At 39.8% G+C, this 22716-nt stretch overlaps 1 protein-coding gene across 2 annotated transcripts in view; it reads right to left on the bottom strand.

Annotated features, from left to right (window-relative positions):
• The window catches only part of WWC2 (WW and C2 domain containing 2), a 95631-nt gene that overhangs the window by 39181 nt on the left and 33734 nt on the right, over positions 1-22716 (bottom strand). For both annotated transcript variants that reach the window (XM_009896356.2, XM_054166347.1), the window contains exons 3-7: positions 10756-10959; positions 9863-9939; positions 4835-4914; positions 1440-1569; positions 779-925 (exon numbers count right to left, since the gene is read on the bottom strand). In XM_009896356.2, coding sequence (XP_009894658.2) covers positions 779-925; positions 1440-1569; positions 4835-4914; positions 9863-9939; positions 10756-10959 — 638 coding nt within the window. The remainder of the gene's footprint in view (positions 1-778; positions 926-1439; positions 1570-4834; positions 4915-9862; positions 9940-10755; positions 10960-22716) is intronic.

The raw sequence follows: 22716 nt of genomic DNA, 5'->3' as shown, positions 1-22716 counted from the left end.
GAACAGCCCCAACTCCTTCAGTCTGTCCTCATAGCAGAGAGGTGCTCCAGCCCTCTGATCATCCTCATGGCCCTTCTCTGGACACCTTGCAGCACGTCCATATCCCTCTTGTAATCTTCAAAGATGTTTTGCAGTGACTACACCCAAAATTTTGATCTCTTACTTTGAACTCCACTGAACTCAGAGTTCAGAACTAAGTAAATCCATTTCAAAGTAAGACTTCAATAAATTTGCTACAAAACATAGGCAAGCTTAGCTCTGTTTGGAAAACCTTATACAGTGTCTTTCTTACAGTCTTAGCTCACAAAACTTCAAAGAAGGCACCAAAATTAAGCATAGCTTTCTGTGTATGCAAAATACACCATCAGTGAAACAGAGATTTTAATAAATCACTGAACAAGTAGTTCCATTAACAGATCTTCAGCTGTGTGAAATGAAATTGCACTTTTAAATTCCGAGATCTTGATTCTGAAAATTAAAACCACCTTCATACTTAAGTCTGTAAGATGAAATAGGTCCTACAGACAGACCTAAAAAATACTATTTACTTATGCTGATCTTCACTGTACTTGAATCATTTGATTAAATCAGATAGTCATAAATGCTTCATGCCACATGTATAAAGCTCATCTGAATCTTGATTTAAAATTTAGGGGTGAAACATGCTTACTGACTCTAAGTAATCATCTCAATATACAACCATTTGGCTCCAATTTTGTTAACAGCAGCATTCTGATTCAATTTCTCCTTACATTTGACAAAATGGAAAAAAGCTCACCTCACCAGAAATGTCAGTCTGAGACCCCGTATCCAGAGTTTGTCTAGAAAAACACAGCTGGGAATTTACAGAGCTGGAATTCAGGTCTGGTTTGGATGTCCCAATGGTCTGGCCAAGGCTGAATTTCTCTCTCAGCTTTGCAAGACTCTGTCCAGGAAGCACAGGAGAAGGTAACATTAAAGCTCCTTTTCATTCAACTATGCTTGTATCAGATCATCTCCAAAAGATGTTCACATGAAAGGCTCCAATATAAAGATTCTGCGTTTCCGTTCTATTATGAAAGCTATCCTTTCAATCAAGCAGTTGGTAGGCGACCAATGGAGCCATTTAGAAAACTTTGATTTACAAAATAGCCATGCACCTCAAACACATCCCTCAACTCTGTTCATTTAGCATTTTAAATTGTAGTTTAGAAGTAACCTATGCATAGTACCTTAGATACAAGTTCAAATATGCATTCTCTGAATGACATAGAGGGCCTTTTGAACTAGGAGTATTACAGGCTTCAGTTTCTGCATCTGAAGGTTTATTTTAACACTAGTTTGGCCCAAAGAACGTTGAGAATCCCTTAAAAATGTAAAATGCAAAGTATTTATCATCAGGAAAAGTCAGTCACGTTAAAAGAGATCCACAAAAAACCCACATCAACTGTGAAGAATACCTTCATTAAATCTTGTTTTTCTCTCTCCCCTGAACTTATCGCCTTTCTGATGGACCTCAATTCACGCAGGATGGCTTTGGCTTCACATAGCTCATACCCACTCTGGCCTCCAGACATTTTTTGGTCAATTCTGTGGAGAGAGAGTATACTAATACCAGATACAGTAAAGAATTCTAGAATCTGTGCTGTTCTGCTTCAGGCAGAAACATAATTAGAGATATAAGATACCATTTCCTGTAACACACATGCAAAGAGGAAAGAGGACATTGACGTCTCTATTAAAATACTCACCGCTTAATCCTGGGCAAAAATGTCAAACTATCCAACACATACCCAGTGTCTACTGAAAGGCTTTTGCTGACATCAGGAAATTTAATGGAAATTCTTTTCTGTTGCCTGTAAAACCACTTCAGTTAACTTACCAGCTTCTTACCAAAGGCAGAGACTCCACAAACAATTTGAGTTGATCCAGTCTTTAAAGACAGAAGGGGCACACAGCACTAATGAGTCCTACACGTGCTACCAGGCATACAGCATTATCGCTGACAACTCTGTCAAATTTATCATCCCCGGTGTAACTCTGCATCACAGAAGCAGCTTTTGGGTACACCTTTCATGCTATAATCTGTTTGTGATGCTCACAGAAGTAGAATTTAACAGTAGCAGTATTTCTCTACCCAGGCCCAAACAGTCACATAGGCTGACAGGCAAGCTTCTTGCTACTAATCAGCCTTGCAGAGAAGAAACAGAACCCGCTTCTCTAGTTCACCCTAATCCCAGGCATTAATGACCTGAAACAGCCATTCTGCTCAGCCAGTCACCAGGCTCTTTTAGTCACAAAATCTCTTGCAAAACTGGAAAATTGATTAAATTCCTGGATTATCATTGATTTTAAAAACTGTAACTTGAAAATAACAAGATGGTCCTGAACACATAGACCAAAAGCTATTGCATGTTAGGACTTTTGTACTTATTTTACGAATTACAGTTTGTAAACACATTCCTCTGATCTCTAGTTTAACTATCTCACGGCATCAGAGAAATGACTGCAGTTATGCTTCACAAAACTCAAGCCAACAGCCATCTTCACAGAAGTCAAGCATTTAGTGGAGAACACATTCTCTTATAAACCTAGTCATTTCCTGTTTATAACCTCATTCATCATCTTTGCTGGAAGACATTAACCTTGTGAGTGAGGAATGAGCAAACATTTTAATGATCAGAGTGATCTTGAGCATCCTCTGCAGGAAGAGCAACTTGCACAAGACACCTGGAACTGTATTTTTCTTCCAGTTTTGTGCACAAAGAGATCAAGGTTCTAAAGCAGTCTTGAATAAAACTGTGAGCATCTCTCTTCTCCTTTCTCCACATTTCAGGTTTTGTGTAAACTAGAACTTCATTTGTGTAAGAAAATTACCTCCGTGATTCAGCACCCTGATTCCTATTCAGGAATAAATATGTTTGCAGCTTGACAGTTTCTCAAACTCTGGCATAGGGACGTGCTGTCTGACAACACTCAAGTTTTGGTAACTTACCAGGTTGCTAAGGTCAAACATATACAGGATGTGCCAACAACTGGGATCGTAAATGAACAGCTGGGTAATACATCACATGCTGCCCAGTAATATGATGCGCCACATTCAAGCCACAACTGCTTTATTCTGTACATAATTAGGGTAGACAGGAAGGCTCTCTGATATATAAGATATTCCACCTTTCTGTTTTATATTAGTACTGTTTGAAAGTGGCTGACTGAATTTAAAAAACAAACGTCCATTGTGTTTCTGTGGAATGCTGTTGACAGTCTCTGAAACATGCTTTGGATTCCTATCCAAAGAGCTTGTGAGCAAGCTGCTTTAAAACAATACTTCATTGTTGAATTAATAAAATAAACCCAGCATGACTGGCTAACCTTTAATTCTGAGACAGCAGCATGAGTTTTTATTATCTTAAGCTTTAGAATCAATACGTCTTTCTTCTTCTAAACTTTGCTTCAAAGGAAATCTGATTTATGGTTAAATAAATTCAGTCAACAATCCTTTTCTACCTTCACTCCTCTCTAGTCTTCCCATATGTAAACAATACATAAATCTCAGTTTTGTTTTAGTCAAAATGAAGGATAGAGACTTGACTGGCATCCTTCTAAGGTGCTGAGGGTTTTTAGTTCCAAACTGACTTCAAGCTCTTCATACTGGAACAGCAATTTGTGTCCATTTTGATATGTCTCTAATTGTGACTGGCCACTTCTTGGATCACAATTTTCTCCCAATTTAAAAAATAATCCTCCTCTATAGAGCTGAATATCAAAATGCACAGGCAATAGCACACAAGATGTTTTGGTTAGAACTCGAAACTGAACTCTCATCTCTCAGCTTCAAACACAGATGGTCTGTCATCCTTTGCAAAAATAACTCATCTTCTCCCAACTTCTGTCCATTTCCCCTATGTATTCTGCAAGGTCTCCAGGACAGAGATTATTACTTATGTGATAGCACACTGCCATAGACAGGAGGTCCTGAGAAAAAGGATAAATGCATCCAAGCAATATTGTATTAATGATGCAACATTGCTTCTGCTACTGGAACTAGTGAACTAAGAGCACACAGCTCAGCATTTCACTGTGTAAATATATCCTTAATGTAGGGGTACATACCATAATACAGGAAAAAAGGAGCATTAATAAATTTCTTTTCACTTTAGTCAAGAAAACAGGCTTATTAGCAAGGTTTCCCCTGCAGCACTTTCTCTGTGGTGACAGTTCCAGTAATGTTTAGTATTTCAGGGCCCAACTTTGTAAGCCAGGCGCAGTAGGGAGTGCTCAGACTGAAGAAAGTCATTCCCTAATAATCCATCTGGCTGAATACCTAGAATCCTCGCCCTGTTCAGCATCAGCCCTTTGGACACCAGGCATTCCAGCTACTGGAACAAAGAAAGTCAGCTCTTTAATCCTCAAATTGTGACTGATTTCAAATCCTGCACAGTTGCACACCATTCATACCTCTGAGAACAGCACTATCCTCTCACTTTTGAGCTCAGAGGTGGGGAAGAAGGAAAAAAAAGAGATCTAATTACCTTTCGTTTTTTTAATGTGTCACACAAAGCAGCTAAATTCTTCCTTGGGACCCTTAACCATTGCCCCCTTCTTTCTGCCTCTTTGCAACACAAGTTACCTCATGGGGAAAAAATTAGGAGGGGGAACAGATTTCTCATGTTAACACCTGCACAATAGGTTTGTTATTTCTACAGATTTCCTGCTTCCTAACTACAATGAAGAGTTATTAGATTTACTCCTCCCCCCTCCCCCCATAATTCTCTCACATAAGATGGATTCAGTTCTGTGTCAAAAAACAAAAGAAGCCAAAATCCAACACTTTCAACTTTTTTTTTTTACTCACTGTTGCAGTGTTTCAAAGCCCTGTTCCTTGTACAGCAGCTCTTGCTTCATCTGAGAGAGTTCCCTCTTCAGCTTCTTAACCTTGTGTTAAATCAAAGCAAGAGTTAGAGAATTCCTCTTGTTAAATGGCGTATTGCATGCCTTTGAACAATTAATGTATTCTCTACATCAGATGAGAAAAAAAGGAGAGTAAATTGCTCTACTGACACATATTAGAAACAAAAGGATCTGTTCTCTTCCTGACGTCTATGGGCAACATGCTTTAGTATAAAAGGGACACAAGCAGATTAAATCACATTCCTTATTTGTATCGATACCACACTGTGTTATTAAACCTGAGAGAACTTTAACAAGTAATTTACTTCTCACTTGGTAAGCATGCATTCCGATTGTCCTACAGGGACATGTCTGTTTATTTTTAGGCTTCTTATATTTTCACTTTTTCATTCTAGGAAGCTCTCAAATAATTTGCACAGTAAAAGATAGTGTGTGGACTGTGCCCCCCCCCCCCCCAACCCATTCTTTATTTATAAAGGTTTGTGGACACTGGGTCCCTAAATGCATAATTCAAATTTATTTAACTCTAATGTAACAATCACCAAATGCATTTGGATTGCAAACATATGCATCTATTTAATAGAAATGTTTTCAGCAGCACATTTCCTACTTTCCCTAAATTTGCATGCTCAATTGCTTTTTATCCTAATACTGCTATTTCAACTGTGAGTACACTACAAAATATTTACAAATCAAGATCAAATAAATAAAATCCTCCTTTTTAATTTTTTATGTCATACTTCCCAAACATACTGAAACAGTTTCTGGGCCATTTGTAAAGGAGTGTACTTTAACTCAAAATCAAAATTAATCCTCAGCATACACATTGTAACAGAAATGCCTCTTTGAAATGCAGAGTCTCAAACTTTCCTATTTGTACACTTGTACCCGGCTCATTTGCACTCTCCATACTAGCCAAATATTGTAAGGCTTTTTGACTTTCCAATCAGCAAGATGACAAAAGGAAAAGCCTGGTGGAAGTCCCCTGCTGTCACCTACCACTGTGAAATTCTTGTTTGTTCTCATGTAGGTCCTCAGATATTTAGCTCTTTTGAAAAATGGATTATATTACAATGAAGCATTTTGACCACTTTAACTGAAACTAATTTCAAAATATGTCCCCAAGACTTTCTTTATGCAAATCCCCAGAGATTTCCTACTTGGTGCTGTTCTTCGAATTAGATTATTTTTTTAAAGGAGAAGAAAAAGCGAGGTTTGCAACATGCCAGGTACTGAGCATTAGCAGCTCTGTACCTTTTCGAGAGACTTGAAAAGTTTTGTATGTCTAAAGTAACAAGTGACTGGGAAGGGTGCTCTTACGGGTTTGTGAATGATACTTAGGCATTCAAGTTTGCAGCTTCTGGCTAATGTATTTTCTGTGACAAAAATAAAATGCTTTCAATCTCCATTTTCTCCAAAGCAAAATCAGTTCCCTAGATGAGAGGTTAGGTTCAGGCTTTCAGAAACTATCCTCACTAGTTTCTTTACCTGAAAGAAAACTCTGTGTGTTGTGGCCATAGTGAACAGTTAGCATGACAAACTGACAACGTCTGTAAGCATACACTCAGGACTCCTTAACTATTCTTTCCTGATTAGCACGAAAGAATGATCTTTCAAGTATTCTGATCAAGGTTATAAAAAATGAACAGATATTGCACTGTGTAAAACAGGAAAGAAGTCCCAACTTGTGAGAAACACAGAATGGCTACATTTTTTTATTTATTTTTTTAAATCACAAAAAATGTCAATTTATAGTAATAGCAGAAGGCACATTTGAGTTCCACTTAGAAGATTGGATCTCTCAGAAAACCTTTCATTTTTTCTCAAGAACATCTTCAGAGTGTCCTCTGCTGTAATTCATCATCATTTCATTATCAGGAAATGTGAGCTAGGCACATTATCCTAGAAGGATGTGACCTACATCATAATATAGCCGCTGTGTTTACTGCATCATACTTGCACTAAACTATTCTTGTGCTCCTTATCTTTTCCTTTAAAACTTTCCTATAGTTCCCACTTGTTCAAAACTCCTCACTTGCTTTATCCTTCACCTCCTTCCTATTGCTTCTGCACATCATCTTAAGTCACCTGACCAGGCCTTTTGCTTCCTACTAACTACATCTTCAAGCAGGCTCCTGTGCTAACCCCCTTCTATTCCCAGCATTCAAGTGATAATGGAACCACAACAACAAACTGCCTTCCTCTTGCTGTTTTATAAAGGTGCATTCCGTATGTGCTACATATGCATCAACTATCCTGTGATCGTATGTGCCTTGTGGTACTGACTACTAATTAATGCCAAATGGTCCCGCTCAACCGCCACTGCAGAATCAGGTCCTTCAATTTCAATCCTATGAGAAAGGTCTGTCTTCTGCTTATTAAACAATGCCTGATTTCTGTCATTTTCTCCGTGAACTACCGCACAACAGCAACTCATGAACCCAAAAGGCTCAACATGCATATATTAAACACAGCTAACAAGGAAAAGGCCAAAGGCCAATTCAGAACTTCCTCGAATGCTGAGTTTCCCCCTTCAGCCACCATTAACCTGATGATACCAGTAAGCCTCAGCCAGTGTGTGAGAGAAACAGAGTACATCTGACCTAATAGTTCACTAAACAATGTGCAAATTCTAACTAGCTGGCTAGCAGCTTCCTAATGACTAACTTTGCTTCCCATCAAGTCCACGCATGCATATACTGCAAAACGCCAAAGGGTGGGCATATTAGCAAGCATCCTCAAACATCCAAATAAGGGTAAACCATTATAACAATCCTACCTCTCTTGACATCTTCCATGAAAGCCACTTTCCAGCCCTAGCATCACCACAGGGCTCCACTTGCTCTTATCTCAATGATTTTCATATCCAGTGGCTTTAGATGACAAACTTTATGCTGATATAGATATTCTTGGACTGCACCCTTCTAAACTCTGCAGACAAGATTCAGGTCACCTATTTTAGGCACATATGCAACTTGGGCTTTGCAATGCCAATAAAACAGGTGCTGGGAACCAGCAGTTCTTGACTCCAAGAAACAATGAAGAGAGGGAAGCACCTCCAAAAAATCAATTACTAACAAATCTGCCTCTCTCCTCAGTGAACACTTTGTAGATCTGCAGCCAAGAGGTGATTCAGTGTTTCCACACCTTTTGCTGGGAGGTGATCAATGACAAGTAATGGGAAAAATTGAGCACAAGATCATATTCAAATTTTCCCCTCTTTGAAATGCAGGTGACTACACATTACATTTGGTCATGTATCTTGTTCTTTAACAGCACTGTTAATTTCCCACTAGTGATGTTTTTGCCAAAGGAAACATTTATTACTGCTCCATTCGTCTGGGGCTGGAGCATCCCTCCTATGAAGCCAGGCTGACAGAGTTCAGGTTGTTCTACACGGAGTAGAGAAAAGTCCAGGGAGACCTTAGAGCAGCCTTTCAATATTTCAAGGGGGCTACATGAGAGCTGTAGAGGGACTTTTTACAAAGGTATGGAGTATTAGTATGAGGGGTAATGGCTTCAAACTGGAAGAAGTTCGATTTAGATTAGACATTAGGAGGAAATTTTTCACTGTAACAGATTACACAGATAAGTTATGAAGGCTCCAATCCTGGAGGTCTTCAAAGCCAGGCTGGCTGGGGCCCTGGGCAACCCAGTCAAGTAGGAGGTGTCCCTGCCCATGGCAGGGGGATTGGAACTAGATGATCTTTAAGGTCCCTTTCAATCTAAAACAATCTATCACTCTACGATTTTATAAACAAGCTCTCACCTTGTCTTTTCATTGTGGTTCTTGATTGGGTCCTTAATGCTGTTGATTCTCCCCACTTATCTTAAAATTGTCCCTCCCACCTCCTCCAGTGCTGAAAAAAGTTCTCTCACTAACCACCGTCCCTTGTCCTTAAAGAATAAGGGACTACAAAGTGAGATTGGTAAGGATGAGCAGGTGTACAAGCAGTCGGGAGGGCAACATCCAGATACCAGCTTTACAGCTTATTTCATCTCTGATTTATACTGGGGTTTAAAGTTGTAATAAGCTATTCCAGGATTCCATTTAAACATTAATTGTTTAGACGCATAACTCTTACATCAGGTGAAGGAGGATGTTACTCTGAGAGGCTTCTGTGAGTGCTGCTCTGCGAGGAACCAGGAGGGGGCAATAGAAGAGCTGAGTAAACTGCTGTTGCTTCTGCTCCTCACTGAAGAACTATGATGTGAGGTGCTTTCTTTAGTCTGCATGGTTTGTTCCGGTTTTTGGGGTGTTTGTTGTTTTGTTGTATTTTGTTTTCATTGCTAATTTCAGAAAGCCTAGCCATAGAGCATTATGTGTCACAGCCTAAATAAATTAACTCCCTGTACAAATTTTAAATGTCTTTCACACCATTTTTCTCTCCTTATTCATGACAAATTCACTACTCTACGAACCAAAGTTCTTTATATGGAGTCCACTAGTGACCATACTGAATATAGCTGATCAAATAATCGATTTGTGTTCATTATCAATTTCAAAATGTGAACACAAGCTTTCTTCATCTGACCTGTTCCATTTTTGCAAAACAGAATGAAGAGGTTTTTAAACCAACAGAAACTTGTGAGGCAGTTCATGTAGCTAATAGTGCATTTCTCACAGAAGAAAGATTGTGTAAAAACAACTATTTAGCTGCAACTCACTTTGGCCTATTATTTTTCTATTTTCACCTAAAGATCTTTTGCTCTTTTGAAAACAAGAGCATACAGGTGACAATAGTTATTTGACTCATTTAAATACACATCTAATTAGAGTATCTGTCTCCCCAAAACGTCTTATCTGAAAGTAAGAGAAAAGTTCATTAAAACCCTCTGAACGGTATTTAATGAGAATATTGGAACGTTGCAGTACCAGGGTACAAGCCATGTCTGCTAGTTCAAGCTTTGCTTTTTCTAATCATAAACTTTGAACACAGAATACAAATGAATAGGAGTTCAGCACACTCACCCTTAATCTTGTAGTGGAGATTTCAGCCTTCAGAATGTCAGGGTCATACTTTGTGCTTGATGAGGAGCCTGAGAACACTTTTCCAAAAAGACAAAAAAAGGACAAATATTTAAGTAGTTTTAAATCATTAATTAGTCCCTTCCTCAATGAATCCACATTGGTCAAAAACTTTGAGGTGCAGAAAGGCTTATAATACTTTCTGAAAAAAATCTTTTATGGATTAGTCAGCACTGCAGGGTGGTATTAATTAATGAATAATCAAAATTTGCCTTTTTTCCCCTGCCACTATTTGCTACTTCTCCTCCTTTGCTTATGTGAAATCTGATCACCTCTTCCTGGAAACTGTAATTCCTAAGGAGATTCTGGAGAGCAGAATATTTATTCAGAAGTTTCAGAGGTCCAGCACACAGTTCTAAGAGAGATGTCTGGCCAATGATAGGCCTCTAGTGTCACTTCACTGCATACCAAATCCTTGCCCAATATTGTATCCGTACTTCTCCAATCACAGCAGATGGGCTCCAAAACGATTATATGCTATTCTGATGAAGCAGCAACAAATTCCCTTCTTGCAGACACCCATCAACACACTGGGGACATTTCAGCATGTAGCCATGGAGCGCAAGAGATCCTGTTTATGTTGAACTTCAATTTGGCAGATTTCAGAGCCACCTGATCTAAACCATGGCTCAAAGAGGCTGTATCAGAGTGAAGAGAGCTCTCTTCAGCAGATATCTTTATATATACATATGTTAAAAAAAGTAGAGATCCTATCTCTAAAGAAGCCAGAGTACAAGATGTTCTTAGTAAAGCCTGAAAACTCATCCTAAAGAGAAACGGGATTCCCTACAAGGCATAGATCAAAGAAGTTACATTGTGTTCTCTACGGTACTTACAGCTTGTACGAGAGCTTGATTTTTCTTTGTAGGCATCATTCAAGCGGACGTACTCATCCAGTGCAAGTGCTAGCCTCTGTTCTTTCACTTGGTACAGTTCTTTCTGAGCACTGAGAGCATCCTGGGCTACCATAAGATAATCCTTCAACATTCTCTCTTGTTCTTGCCTCCATTGTTTCCGGGGATCTTCTATTTGTGTGGTTTCTTTATAGGAGAAAAAAAAAAAGGGGATTTAAAGAGACCTCAGCTGAAATCCAGTGACAACTAAATCGTTTCTTTGCCAGTAACTCAGTTATAGAAGTCTAAGCCATTGCTTGCCTTTGGTTACTAGGCATATGTACAATTTTATTTAAGTTTCCCTTTGTCACAACAGTATGTGTAAGAAATGCTATTTAAGGAATCAAACTGCAAAGTTAGAAATTAAGGTACAATGGGTAAATGCTAAGGTAGATAATTCCTACATCTTCACCCTTGAATTAGAAACAGCCTAAAACTCAAGGGAAAAAAACCAAAACAGTTTTTACATAAAAGTATTTGGAAATAATTGGATCAATAAAGCTTTTTCAATTACATCTTAAAATTGAACACATTTCTGAACATAAATGAAAAGTGATCTTAGATAGTCTATTTTTTTCAACCCTTCTCCTCCCTACTTCATTAATTTTTACAGCCACACGTTATTCATATTTTATAGTAGTTATCTCTCTCCTTTCCCTCTACAAAAACAGTTTTATATTCTCCCTTGCAACTGAACTAACAGATCATTAACTCTCCATATCTTCTCATCTAACTCTATCCCTACCCCTGCTAGGCACCTGATACAAGATTATGGTCAACAGCCAGTGGGCCATCCTGAGAAGAAATTTCACTCCATCAAAGACAGATGCCCAAGATATATGGAACTGAACTGCCTTTTTCAAGTGACTACTTCTTTCCACTAACTACCCAGGTAATATAAATGAGTAGGCTGGAGCCGGCTCTAAATTCATGAATGACTTCAGATCAACATTTTAACTCCAGCAGCCACAGAAGACAGATTGTCATAGAATATGTACACAAGAAGATCAGACATAGTGTGGTTGTATATATTAAGAACGTGTATGATGAGATTAAATCTTAGTATGTACAATTAGATCATTCTTTTTAAGGTAAACATACTGAGAGAAAAGTTGAGGCTGAATCTTCTGCCTTATTAATATTTCCTGACTTAGTTCAGCACTTTTTGAAGCTGTACAATGAATATTCTTTGTTTAAAGCTGTACAAGACATAGTCATGAGAAGTTTGACAGCTAAATGCACACACGCACCACACTGCATTGTCTTTGTAAGCTACATACTGTAAATCTACATAGATTTACAAGACTAAAAATAACATTCAGTACCAAAGTATTTAAGAGCAAAGTATTTACTTAAGAATTTTTCTGCAAAAAGGAGGAGGGAGTTTCTCTGGATTAGATCTCTAGCACTTCAGTTCTCTGAACGGCTTTATTGTGAGAACCTGTGCCAGCAGTGGGGGGGAACAGGAATGCTGAAGACACGGGGTGAAAAACGTGATTTCCCTAAACTGTAACTAAAGAGTACTTTTGGAGAGAAGGCACTCAAAAAACTCCATATAAAACCCCAGATTTTGTAATAGCAAAAGCTGCTTAGGACATTTTCTGGCCAATAACGATTTTCCATACTGATTAAGACTCAGTTTTTCAAAAGTATTTTTTGGTGCTAGTATCACATAAACTAAAAAATGCACAAATAAAAAGAAGCAATGCATAAAACTAACCCTGTAGAATCTTACACTGACAGTATCTACAGACCTGTGTTCCTAGAAAACAAAGAAATACACCATTTACAAACATGAAAAGCCTTTTCTGCTTGGGAAAGGTATTTCTAGAAGTGCAGAATGGCTGCATCCCCAGAATAAGCCATGTAAACTCAAGCGCAGTGCATAAAAGGTTAAAACAGAGAAGCTTTATACACAGTCGGTTTTCCAATAATCCCAACAGGAACACTCCACAGACACACACATGCACACATCTATACCTGCTCTTCTCCACAAAGACATCAGGCACACAAAGAAACAAATCGATACCTTTTCTCTCCTAAATGGTCAACACATGTCCCTATCTGTGGCCACTTATTGCTGTTGTGCTTTAACACACCTCCACATTCACAGTTATTTACACAAGATAAGAAGTGCTGGTTTCCAGAGCCGTCCTTTTTTGTGAGGCAGGATGAGGAGCATGGAGCAGGATTCTCATGGGTCAATGATCAAATAGGATAAATGCAGTTATGTTGGTTTTTGAGAAGAATGTAATGATGTGATTGTGTTTTAAGAGTGCAACCAGCAGCCACCAAATAATCTTACAAGATTGGAAGGTCTCATCTTCGAGCATGTTGCAGGTAATTGCCTTGTAGGTTTTAAGTGAGGATTGCTCAACATGCAGCCCAAAGACCAAATGTAGCCTGCAGAGTTCTAAAATGTGGCCTACAGATGCCCTGTCCTTGTGACTGCAAGAGAAGGACAAAGCTGATCAACAGCAGATTATTTTGTATTGCTGACGAATAAAATCAAACATTTTCCTTTTGCCTCTCTGAGCTGCATGTGCAAAACAATACTATGATTATACGAGCTAACAACTTTTATACCGATAGTCATAAACAAGTTAAAGGTGACCCTGCATTTTGAAAACTGCACACTGTTACTTCAGCATAACTTCAGCAGACTGAGGTTTTGGTATGTGCCTGTGTAGGTACATTTACTGATCAACTATTCTCAGCCAATTCTATCTACAATTATTTCATTCTGGAACAAGCTCTTAAGTCAGGAAAACATGTAATCCTGGAAAAAGCAAAGCAGTACTGGAATGACTAGCCTAGAATTGTTACTCAACTTTTACCAAGCAGAGAAGGCTCTGGAGTATTTTTCACTCTGTGTCTTTTTAAATGTTATGAAAAGGAAAATCCAAAGCGGCGTATCACTTGTTTGGCAAGTTGTTCATTTTATATACATTAAAAACTCGTGTGCAGCAGCACCATATGCTTGTTCATCTATATTTTAATCAGTAGGTTTATCCCACAGAGAGAAAACCTACAGACGTAAGTACTGATAATATTTCTTACTGTAGTGCCACACTTTGAAAAGTCTGTTCATTTGAGCACAGGTACCTTCCACAAGCCAATAACAGGGTTTTTTTTAAAGCAGAGTTCTTTCAAAACCAAGTATTTATAATGCTCAGAATAAAGCCTCACAAAGACAAGGGTTTCTTATCCTTGGACAAGAACGTTTTAAGTGCCTGATGCTAGGGTCAAACTTGCATGCACTTGTATAGTTACAGACATGACATTGAGGGAGCCGTTTACTCAACATTTCAAACTGAGATGTGAAGCCCTTCATGCTTAAACCAAAGCATAAGATTTAAACTACAAAGAACATCCAAACATTTTCCTGCCCTTATTATTCAACAGTTAATGCAAAATTGACTTGGGAGACCTCATTGCATTTTTAGGGCAGATACACATTTCCACTAGTGACTGCAACATGATACCTTAAAGCCTTGTCTACCAGATACGAATCATGCAAAATTGCTAGCTGGACAGGTGGGGGAGATGTTACTTCTGCTAGTCAGGTGAGGATTAAGCGCTGGTTATGAACACTATACAGAGCTGTAAGTTGTATCTGTCCTAGAAAATGCTAGCCAGGCATCAGCAGTGGAAAATGAACAAACCATCTGCCCAGACACAACCTCTCCAATGTTTTCTGCATCACCAGACAGTCACATTCAAGAGTTCAGCCATTTCAGGCACAGAAAATGAAGATACATTGCCATTGGTTTTTGTGGCGTAAACATCAGTATTAACTAAAGGAATCTCTCTTAAACAACTAAAAGTTGTACATCAGGCTCTATCAAAAGCACTAATTAGAGTAAAAAAAACCACATTTAAAATCTTTGTATATATCAAATTCCTCTGTCCAATCACAGCACAGAATAATTATTCATAATAACAGAACTAGGAGGGGGGGTGTGTGGCTGATATTCAGCAATTTCCTCCTATATTTAGAGATCTAAATGACTACCCACACTGTGGGTGGAATTCTGTGAGACAAAACACACTTGTAGTCTCACCCAGTGGAACCACACAAGCACAAGATGGCACACTCTACCCAAGGACATTCCTCTGCACTGAAATTATCACAGCTCTGTAACAAAGCAGAGGAAGCTGCGCTGATTTTAATCATACAGATATTCATGAATCACATTATTCCCATCTCACTTCCAGGCAGGTTTGAGGGACTAAAACTCAGCTAAGAATTTGGTCCAAAAATTAATTGAAAACCAAAATGCCAGGATTGACTTTATGCCCTGAAATTTTCTTTATTCCTTTGGTTAGACTTTGCTTCAGGGGCAGCAATGTTATGCATGCTCCATGTAATTACACAGAAGATATACACCCACACATAGAGTACAGGCTATAGCCAGGTATACTTTTTTCTTTTTTTAGATAAAGATCTGCCAATTTTTTACAGTCTACTTGAACAGAAAGAAACTATTACCTTACTAGCAGTAGACTGTATTTCCCTAAAATACATTACATTAAAATCCCAGTAGAGATTCCCAAAGGGAAGAGAATGGCTCCCTGACACCCTACTGCTAGACATGAGAGAATTGGACATTTCACTACAGATTAACAATATGTGGAAGCAATAGTTTTCCAACATCTCCTCTTGCCAAACAAAATAATCCATTAACTGGCCCTGGAATGACTCACATGAAAGCGGTCTTCAATCAGACACTGCATTTAGGCAACACAGTTAGAGAACAAGTACTCCTAAGGTGTCCCATTAAAAAAAATACCAGGTATGTCAGATTGTTACCTGCAAAAGACACACACACAGTGAGAGGAGACAAAATCATGACATTGTACTTTTTATCTTGGAGAGAGAACTCTCACCTGTTTAACACTTGTCTGTGTTATTCTACCTTGTAAATGTAACAGAATCATCTCAAAATAGAGTCTGTTCCAAGGCAGAGGAAAGTTGCATGCCACAGCTGGAGCTGTTATAAAGTCCCTCACCTTCGTTTTTGCCAGTGATGGCTTTTGTCACATTAACCCATGTTCCCCAGCATTATATAGCCGTCTCTGGTGCGCACTCAACCCAACACAAAGGCACACTAAACCCACCCAAACACTCACTGGCTCCAAAAGACAACATGGAAGCAGATACATCGTGTTCTAGCAGGCACATTGTACCATGCTACCAAAGACGGAATGAGCCAGTATAGAAGAGGAAGAACCACCCAGCTAGGGAAGCAAGGAGACATCCATTTTTGGCAGCAGCAAGCCTAGTCATGGATCGAGCCAGCCATTAGAATATTACATAAGGATCTACTCATCAACATCTTGCACTTTCTCCCTTCCACAGGAAAGTTTCTGGACGTGCAAACTAGGAGTACATGATGGAACCCTGAGAAGAGGGTAGTTCTGACTGATACAGAAGCATGCCACATGCAGAGCTGTGCTCTCGGCTACACCACGTAGACTCGACTCAACTAGGGACTCTGTGTCAGGGTGGGAATGTCTCTGCCTGAACTAGTAAGTGATGAAAAGATAACGCCATTACACATCTCTGACTCTCTTACATACTTGGGGGGGGAGAGTACAAATGTCACTCCATTGTACTTCAACTAGCAAAACAAGTACTGCAGGTGACCGAGATACAAGTCTTGGTGCACAGCAAAGCAGGAAATGAACTGGCACTGGTTTCAGGGAGAATAACAAAGTGGTACCAGACTGGCTTAATGAACACACTTTACATATCAGAGGCCGCCTGAAAGCTTTTCTTCCCCGCCCCATCCCCCTCGTTCCTCTTCCCTCTGCTATTTAAAATACTAACCAAACACAAACAAGAAAAACAATTTGTATTCAAAAATTTGAGGAAGGATTCTCAAACAAGTATTGTGTCATTTCATATTTGTTCAATAGATACATAAAATAATAGCACATCAGAGCTGTTGCAGTAAGACCATGCAGGCCAGTGAGATGACACATAGAGCATCTTAAAAATCATTTAAAACATTGCTGGATACTCAAAGAACATCATATTCTACCACACAGTAAGATGGAATATGGGTTCTAAAGAGAGACATGAAGGAAAAATATGCTATTTACAGTATGCTCTCAACTGAGCTCTCTACAGTTTGTTTCCTGCCATGGAATTTGCACACAGAAAATGCTTCTCTCTTCCTGACTCCCCCTTCACTCTTCCACAAAATAATCCTGTGCTTGAATTTGAGTAACAAGATAAAATGAGAATGTGTTCCATCTATACTGTGCAAGCATGAGAAGATATCCAGTAAATATTTATTCAGAGATTTTATGAAGAAATACTGAACATATCTTCATGGCACATTAGTTTCCTCTAGCTATCAGGTAGCACATGCTTGCAGTAGAAACCCTGAGCATTTTGTTCTATGTTATCCAGTAAGTAGGAAATGCTCTGCTGCTATGGCTATCAGAAGTAAGACATAAGAAAAAATACACAAATATGATCTTTAAATAAAAGGTAGGAGCCTTTAATCCAGAGTCTTCATTACTTGAGCCTTGCTTCTACAGCCAACATGTACCAGATGAATCCCTTCCTATAGCCATGGGGCAGAAAAGATAGCTAGAAATAAGATTCAAGGTAATATGCACTGCACAGGGGTTTTTACCATGTGTGTTTGCTGACAGAAAGGAGTCTTCACAATCGTTTCATAAATGCTTGCATGTCACTACTTGCCTAGAAGATGGTGATGGGTCATGGGAACACATGGTACACATATATGATCATGATACACCATTTGACTCCCTCAAACTAACAGGAATCGCAGACTTCTGGGGCGATTTCCAGATTTCTTCCTTATCTGAAAATACCATCTGGCACCCTTCCACAGATGCAGAGGTACTGGAGTCCCAGGCTGGAGCAGAGAAGAGCCAGTCTATTCCGCCCTTTCCCCCTTCCCCCCCAAAAAAATAAATCCCTGTGTTAAATAAATCAGTTGCACAAGTGTAAACTGTCACGGAAGTGTATGATTACAATAAGAAACAGAGTACCTGTAGTTAAAATATTGTGTTAAGCGTCAAACAGTAGGTAAACAGCTAGGCTTCAAAATTTCACAAAGAAGGGAAATAGTGAGGAAACAGGGACCCCCAAAGAATTCTGTTCTCAAGATGAGCAGAGATAAAATCCTCTACCTCTAAGCTTTCTGATGGTTTAGCAACATTTTGACTCAATTTTCTTTTTCTTTGTGAATGAAACAGTGGTAGAAAGCTGTCTCTGGGAAAAGCACATTCATTCTTCCAAAGCAAACAACAGTTCACTTTGATGGGAGGAGCTGCAGAAGCAGAGGAGCCAGAGGACAAGGCAAAAAGTCACCATTTTGAGGTACAGAATGTCAAAAAAAGTGCTGCGATGGTCTGAAATACTACTGGACTAGGAGTACCTATTCTTTCCCACCCTTACCTTTTTAATACAGCTCCTTTCTTCTACCTTTGCCACTAAACATTACTAAACAGCAGAGTATGCACTTTGTAAGTTAAACAGACCAATGCAATGAAGAAATAACCACTTGCTTGGTTATTCCTGAGCCTGAAAGTAAGATCTGGAGCAAATAGGCTAAGTTGCTTAGGAATACGTTGAATGCTAAAGGCAGTGCAGAACTTGTCCCAGCCCAGGAGTCGCTCAGGTTAGTCACGTCAAGCCAGAACTAGAAGTTTCCCTTTCTTGCTCTCATTACCTCCACAGCTGTTCATCTACATGCATCCCATGCAATGATCCAGATCAGAAAACCTGAGCAGCTGGGGAAATGAAGAGGAGGTGGGGAAAGACAACTCTCACACCTCAGGAAGCAGATTGTTTGCATGTTGTCCATGTTTACTAGACATCCTCATGCTGACACAATATGGGGACAGGAATCAGGGCAAGCAGCAACTGCTACTTCAGCAGCCACCACCACCTGAGAAGAGCATCTGGAAATCACAGTCTCAGAGTCAAAACTGGTTCCTGGGTGGTTTGCACAGACCATGGAACAGATGAGAGTTCAAGGGTGTAATTTCAAAATGCCTTTAACCCATGCGACCACAAAAAGCAGCTGTCCCACCTGATTGTTCTCTCATATCCCCAGGTCACCTACTCTCTCTTGCTTGCATAAGTAAGGGTGTGGAAAGGAGAAGAAATAGCAACATTGTTTTTCCATACCAGATTAGCTACAGCTTGAACCAGCTCCCTGATCGGATTCATTGTCTGGCCACACAAATGTTCCTGCCAGGGTAAGTGAAACCAGCGTAGGGGCAGAATGGAAGGCCAGAGGTAGCAACAGAGCAGGACCAGTTCTTTCAGAAATGGTATCCCCTTAGAAGTGTTTGCAAATCCAAGCTCTAAGAGCAGAAATGCTTGAATCCAAGCCACTTCATGCTTGATACTGAAAACTCAGCAGAAGAATTGGGAAATTTGAAAGTGATGTCTTTGCCTGTAGAAACATGAAATGAAGTGGCATAATAGGTTTGTGTTATCTTTGGTACTGCCTTGAATTCCTAATTGTGTTATTTAACAAAATTGGAAAATGTTAGCAAATTAACTGAAGTGGATGAACACACTACTACACACCAGGAACGGCAAGAGAGAGTACTGTAAGCTATAAAAACTTTGGACTCTCACAAACCACAGAAAGAAGGATCCTGTACAAAAGAAATCCCTCAGTCCCTGGCCACCAAGTAATACCCTCTAACAAAGGGTGCTACCAAGCCACAGGGTAAGCATTTAGGTTATTACAGTATTAGCTATACCCACATCATATGCAAGTTCTGCCTTGCCAGATGGCCTGTAATCTGGTCTCCCTTGAAGCTGAAAGCATCACATTAAAACTCCTAATTGGGGTAATAAATTCATAAAGTAATGGCCTTACTCAGTGTTTCTCTAAGCGGGTTACATCATCCAAAAGCATCATGAGAAAGCTCTAAGGCAATTAAGAGCTAGAAAAACAAAGATGCATTTGAAAAAAAAAATCATTAAAATATATACAATTATATAATATGATGATAATGAAAACAGATTATGCTTGAACATACTGACACCAAAAGAATATTCCCCAGATTTGAGGGACTGTTTTACGATTGCAGACTGCTCAGGATCAACTATTACTACTCTGTGAAGGGGAAGCAGTTTCCTCTAGCAGTTAAGGAAAGTAGGCTTTTCTCATGTTTGTGTGACAGAAGGGAAGGTAAAGGACTCACAGTCTCAGGCTGCGCCAGGGGAGGTTCAGGCTAGATGTTAGGAAAAAGTTCTATACAGAGAGAGTGATTGCACATTGGAATGGGCTGCCTGGGGAGGTGGTGGAGTCGCCATCATTGCAGGTGTTCAGGAGGAGACTTGATGGGGTGCTTGGTGCCATGGGTTAGTTGTTTAGGTGGTGTTGGATTGGTTGATGGGTTGGACGTGATGATCTTGAAGGTCTCTTCCAACCTGGTTTATTCTATGTATTCTATGTATATGTATTCTATGACTAAAATAGCTACACGGATGGGGGAAATATTTCTTCTATATTTATAAATATCATATATGTATTATATAATACAGCACATATTTTAACATATAAAAGTAGACAGATGGGCAGAGTCCAACGGCATGAGATTTAACACATCCAAGTGCCAGGTTCTGCACATTGGCCACAGCAACCCCATGCAGAGCTACAGGCTGGGGTCAGAGTGGCTGGAGAGCAACCAGGCAGAGAGGGACCTGGGGGTGCTGGTCGATGGTAGACTGAACATGAGCCTGCAGTGTGCCCAGGCAGCTAAGAGGGCCAATGGCATCCTGGCCTGCATCAGGAACAGTGTGGCCAGCAGGAGCAGGGAGGTCATTCTGCCCCTGTACACTGCACTGGTTAGGCCGCACCTCGAGTACTGTGTCCAGTTCTGGGCCCCTCAGTTTAGGAAGGAGGTTGACTTGCTGGAGCATGTCCAGAAAAGGGCAACAAAGTTGGTGAGGGGTTTGGAATACAAGCCCTATGAGGAGAGGCTGAGGGAGCTGTGGTTGCTTAGCCTGGACAAGAGGAGACTCAGGGGTGATCGAATCACTCTTTACAATTACCTGACGGGAGGTTGTAGACAGGCAGATGTTGGTCTCTTCTCCCAGGCAGCCAGTACCAGAACAAGAGGACACAGTCTCAGGCTGCGCCAGGGGAGGTTTAGGTTGGATGTTAGGAAAAAGTTCTATACAGAGAGAGTGATTGCACATTGGAATGGGCTGCCTGGGGAGGTGGTAGAGTCACCATCATTGGAGGTGTTCAGGAGGAGACTTGATGGGGTGCTTGGTGCCATGGGTTAGTTGTTTAGGTGGTGTTGGATTAGCTGATGGGTTGAACACGATGATCTTGAAGGTCTCTTCCAACCTGGTTTATTCTATGTATTCTATATACTGATTTAAATATTTTGTGGGAAATTGCCATTATAGAAATTTGGTTGCCATTTTTAGAACTTTGCAAGGTCCACCCCAGTACTACTTCCTTGAAATCAGTGGGAGTTTTGCCAATAATCCACCCTTCCAGGGGAGCAGAACAAGTCTTGCACTGAACACTAATGGAAATTCTCTCTCTTTTCAACCTTGAGTTTTTAACAGAAAAAGAGTAAGACCTTCAGAATTTACGGTCTGTTGTGCTAAGGTCTAGCCTGCTGCTCACGGTTTATTGAGTTGGTTTAAGAAATTTAGCAAGTTTGGCTGGTCTTGCTCCAATGGCTCTAAAGTCCTGAGGGCAACCTGAAACCTCACAGTTGTGTCAAATATAGCTTTGTACACAGGCACACAGTAGGAACAACACTAGAAAAAGAAATTAAAACCAGGACTGATAACAGACAAACTGTTCAGAATAATTATAGGATGCAAGAGGATCTCCCATATTTTGATGAAATAAATCCAGCCAAGGGGCACTGAACATGAAATGTCACATCTCCCTACCTAACACATGGGACCAGATTTCTTCTGAAGGTGCTATTCCTCAAGCTGTCATTTACAGGTCCTGAAATTCCACTTTATCTAACCTGTTTATCTGACATCTATCCATTTGGTCCTCCTAGCAGTGAGTACAGTTTTACTCCCTCATTGTTTCTTTGTCCAGTACAAAAGAGAACTAACAAAATTGTAATTGATAGAGGTGAAATAATACTCATCCTTATTCTAACATAAGCACATTCCTCACAGAATTTCAACAGCTCAAATACAAAAAGCATAATCAACACATCTGAATTACTGCACCAATAATGAAACAGTAAGCAAGTGCAAAAGCTGCTTCATAGAAAGGCTTTCCCCCCCTAATTATTAGTGACATCCATGCTAGGCATTTCAATAGCATCAAAACAACACATGTATCCCCATCAGGTGAAGTAGAATGTATAATCTCCACATTTGGCACCTCAGAAAAATTACCTGCATTTAAGAATCTTAGGCCATTTACCTCCTAGCAATTCAAGAATACACTCACTGAAACACTGTGCAAAACACAAGGTACAACACTAGAATGTGCTGCTTTACTAAGCATAAGAAGTTTCACTGAAGTTGATACAAAGGAGCACATTAATATAACAGGAACCAAACATACTACTGAACAATGGATGGAAACCACTGTTGCTGATTCTCTGATAGCAATACATGAAGGAATAATGAACTGGGGTTCATTAGCCCAGCCATGCTTCTCAATAGTGGCAGTGCTGGGGACAGCAGGCAGTTCATTTTAAAATAGTATTTGGATTTAGAAGCAAAACATTTCCTTTCCTGACCTTTTGAATTCAATCAAGTATGCCCCTGTTTTTTTAAAGTTCAGAAACATTTAAGGCCACATGTTAAGATCAGAGGACTCTCACTGTTATTCCAGGAAAGCTGGCTTATAAAAGCCCAAGTGAAGCTATTGGGTGGGATTCAGTTCAACACTGGGTGTC

This window comes from Dryobates pubescens, chromosome 1 (genome assembly GCF_014839835.1).
Source record: "Dryobates pubescens isolate bDryPub1 chromosome 1, bDryPub1.pri, whole genome shotgun sequence".
NCBI lineage: Eukaryota > Metazoa > Chordata > Aves > Piciformes > Picidae > Dryobates > Dryobates pubescens.
The sequence above is the reverse complement of the archived record's forward strand: the minus strand, read 5'-3'. Positions and strand labels throughout refer to the sequence as shown.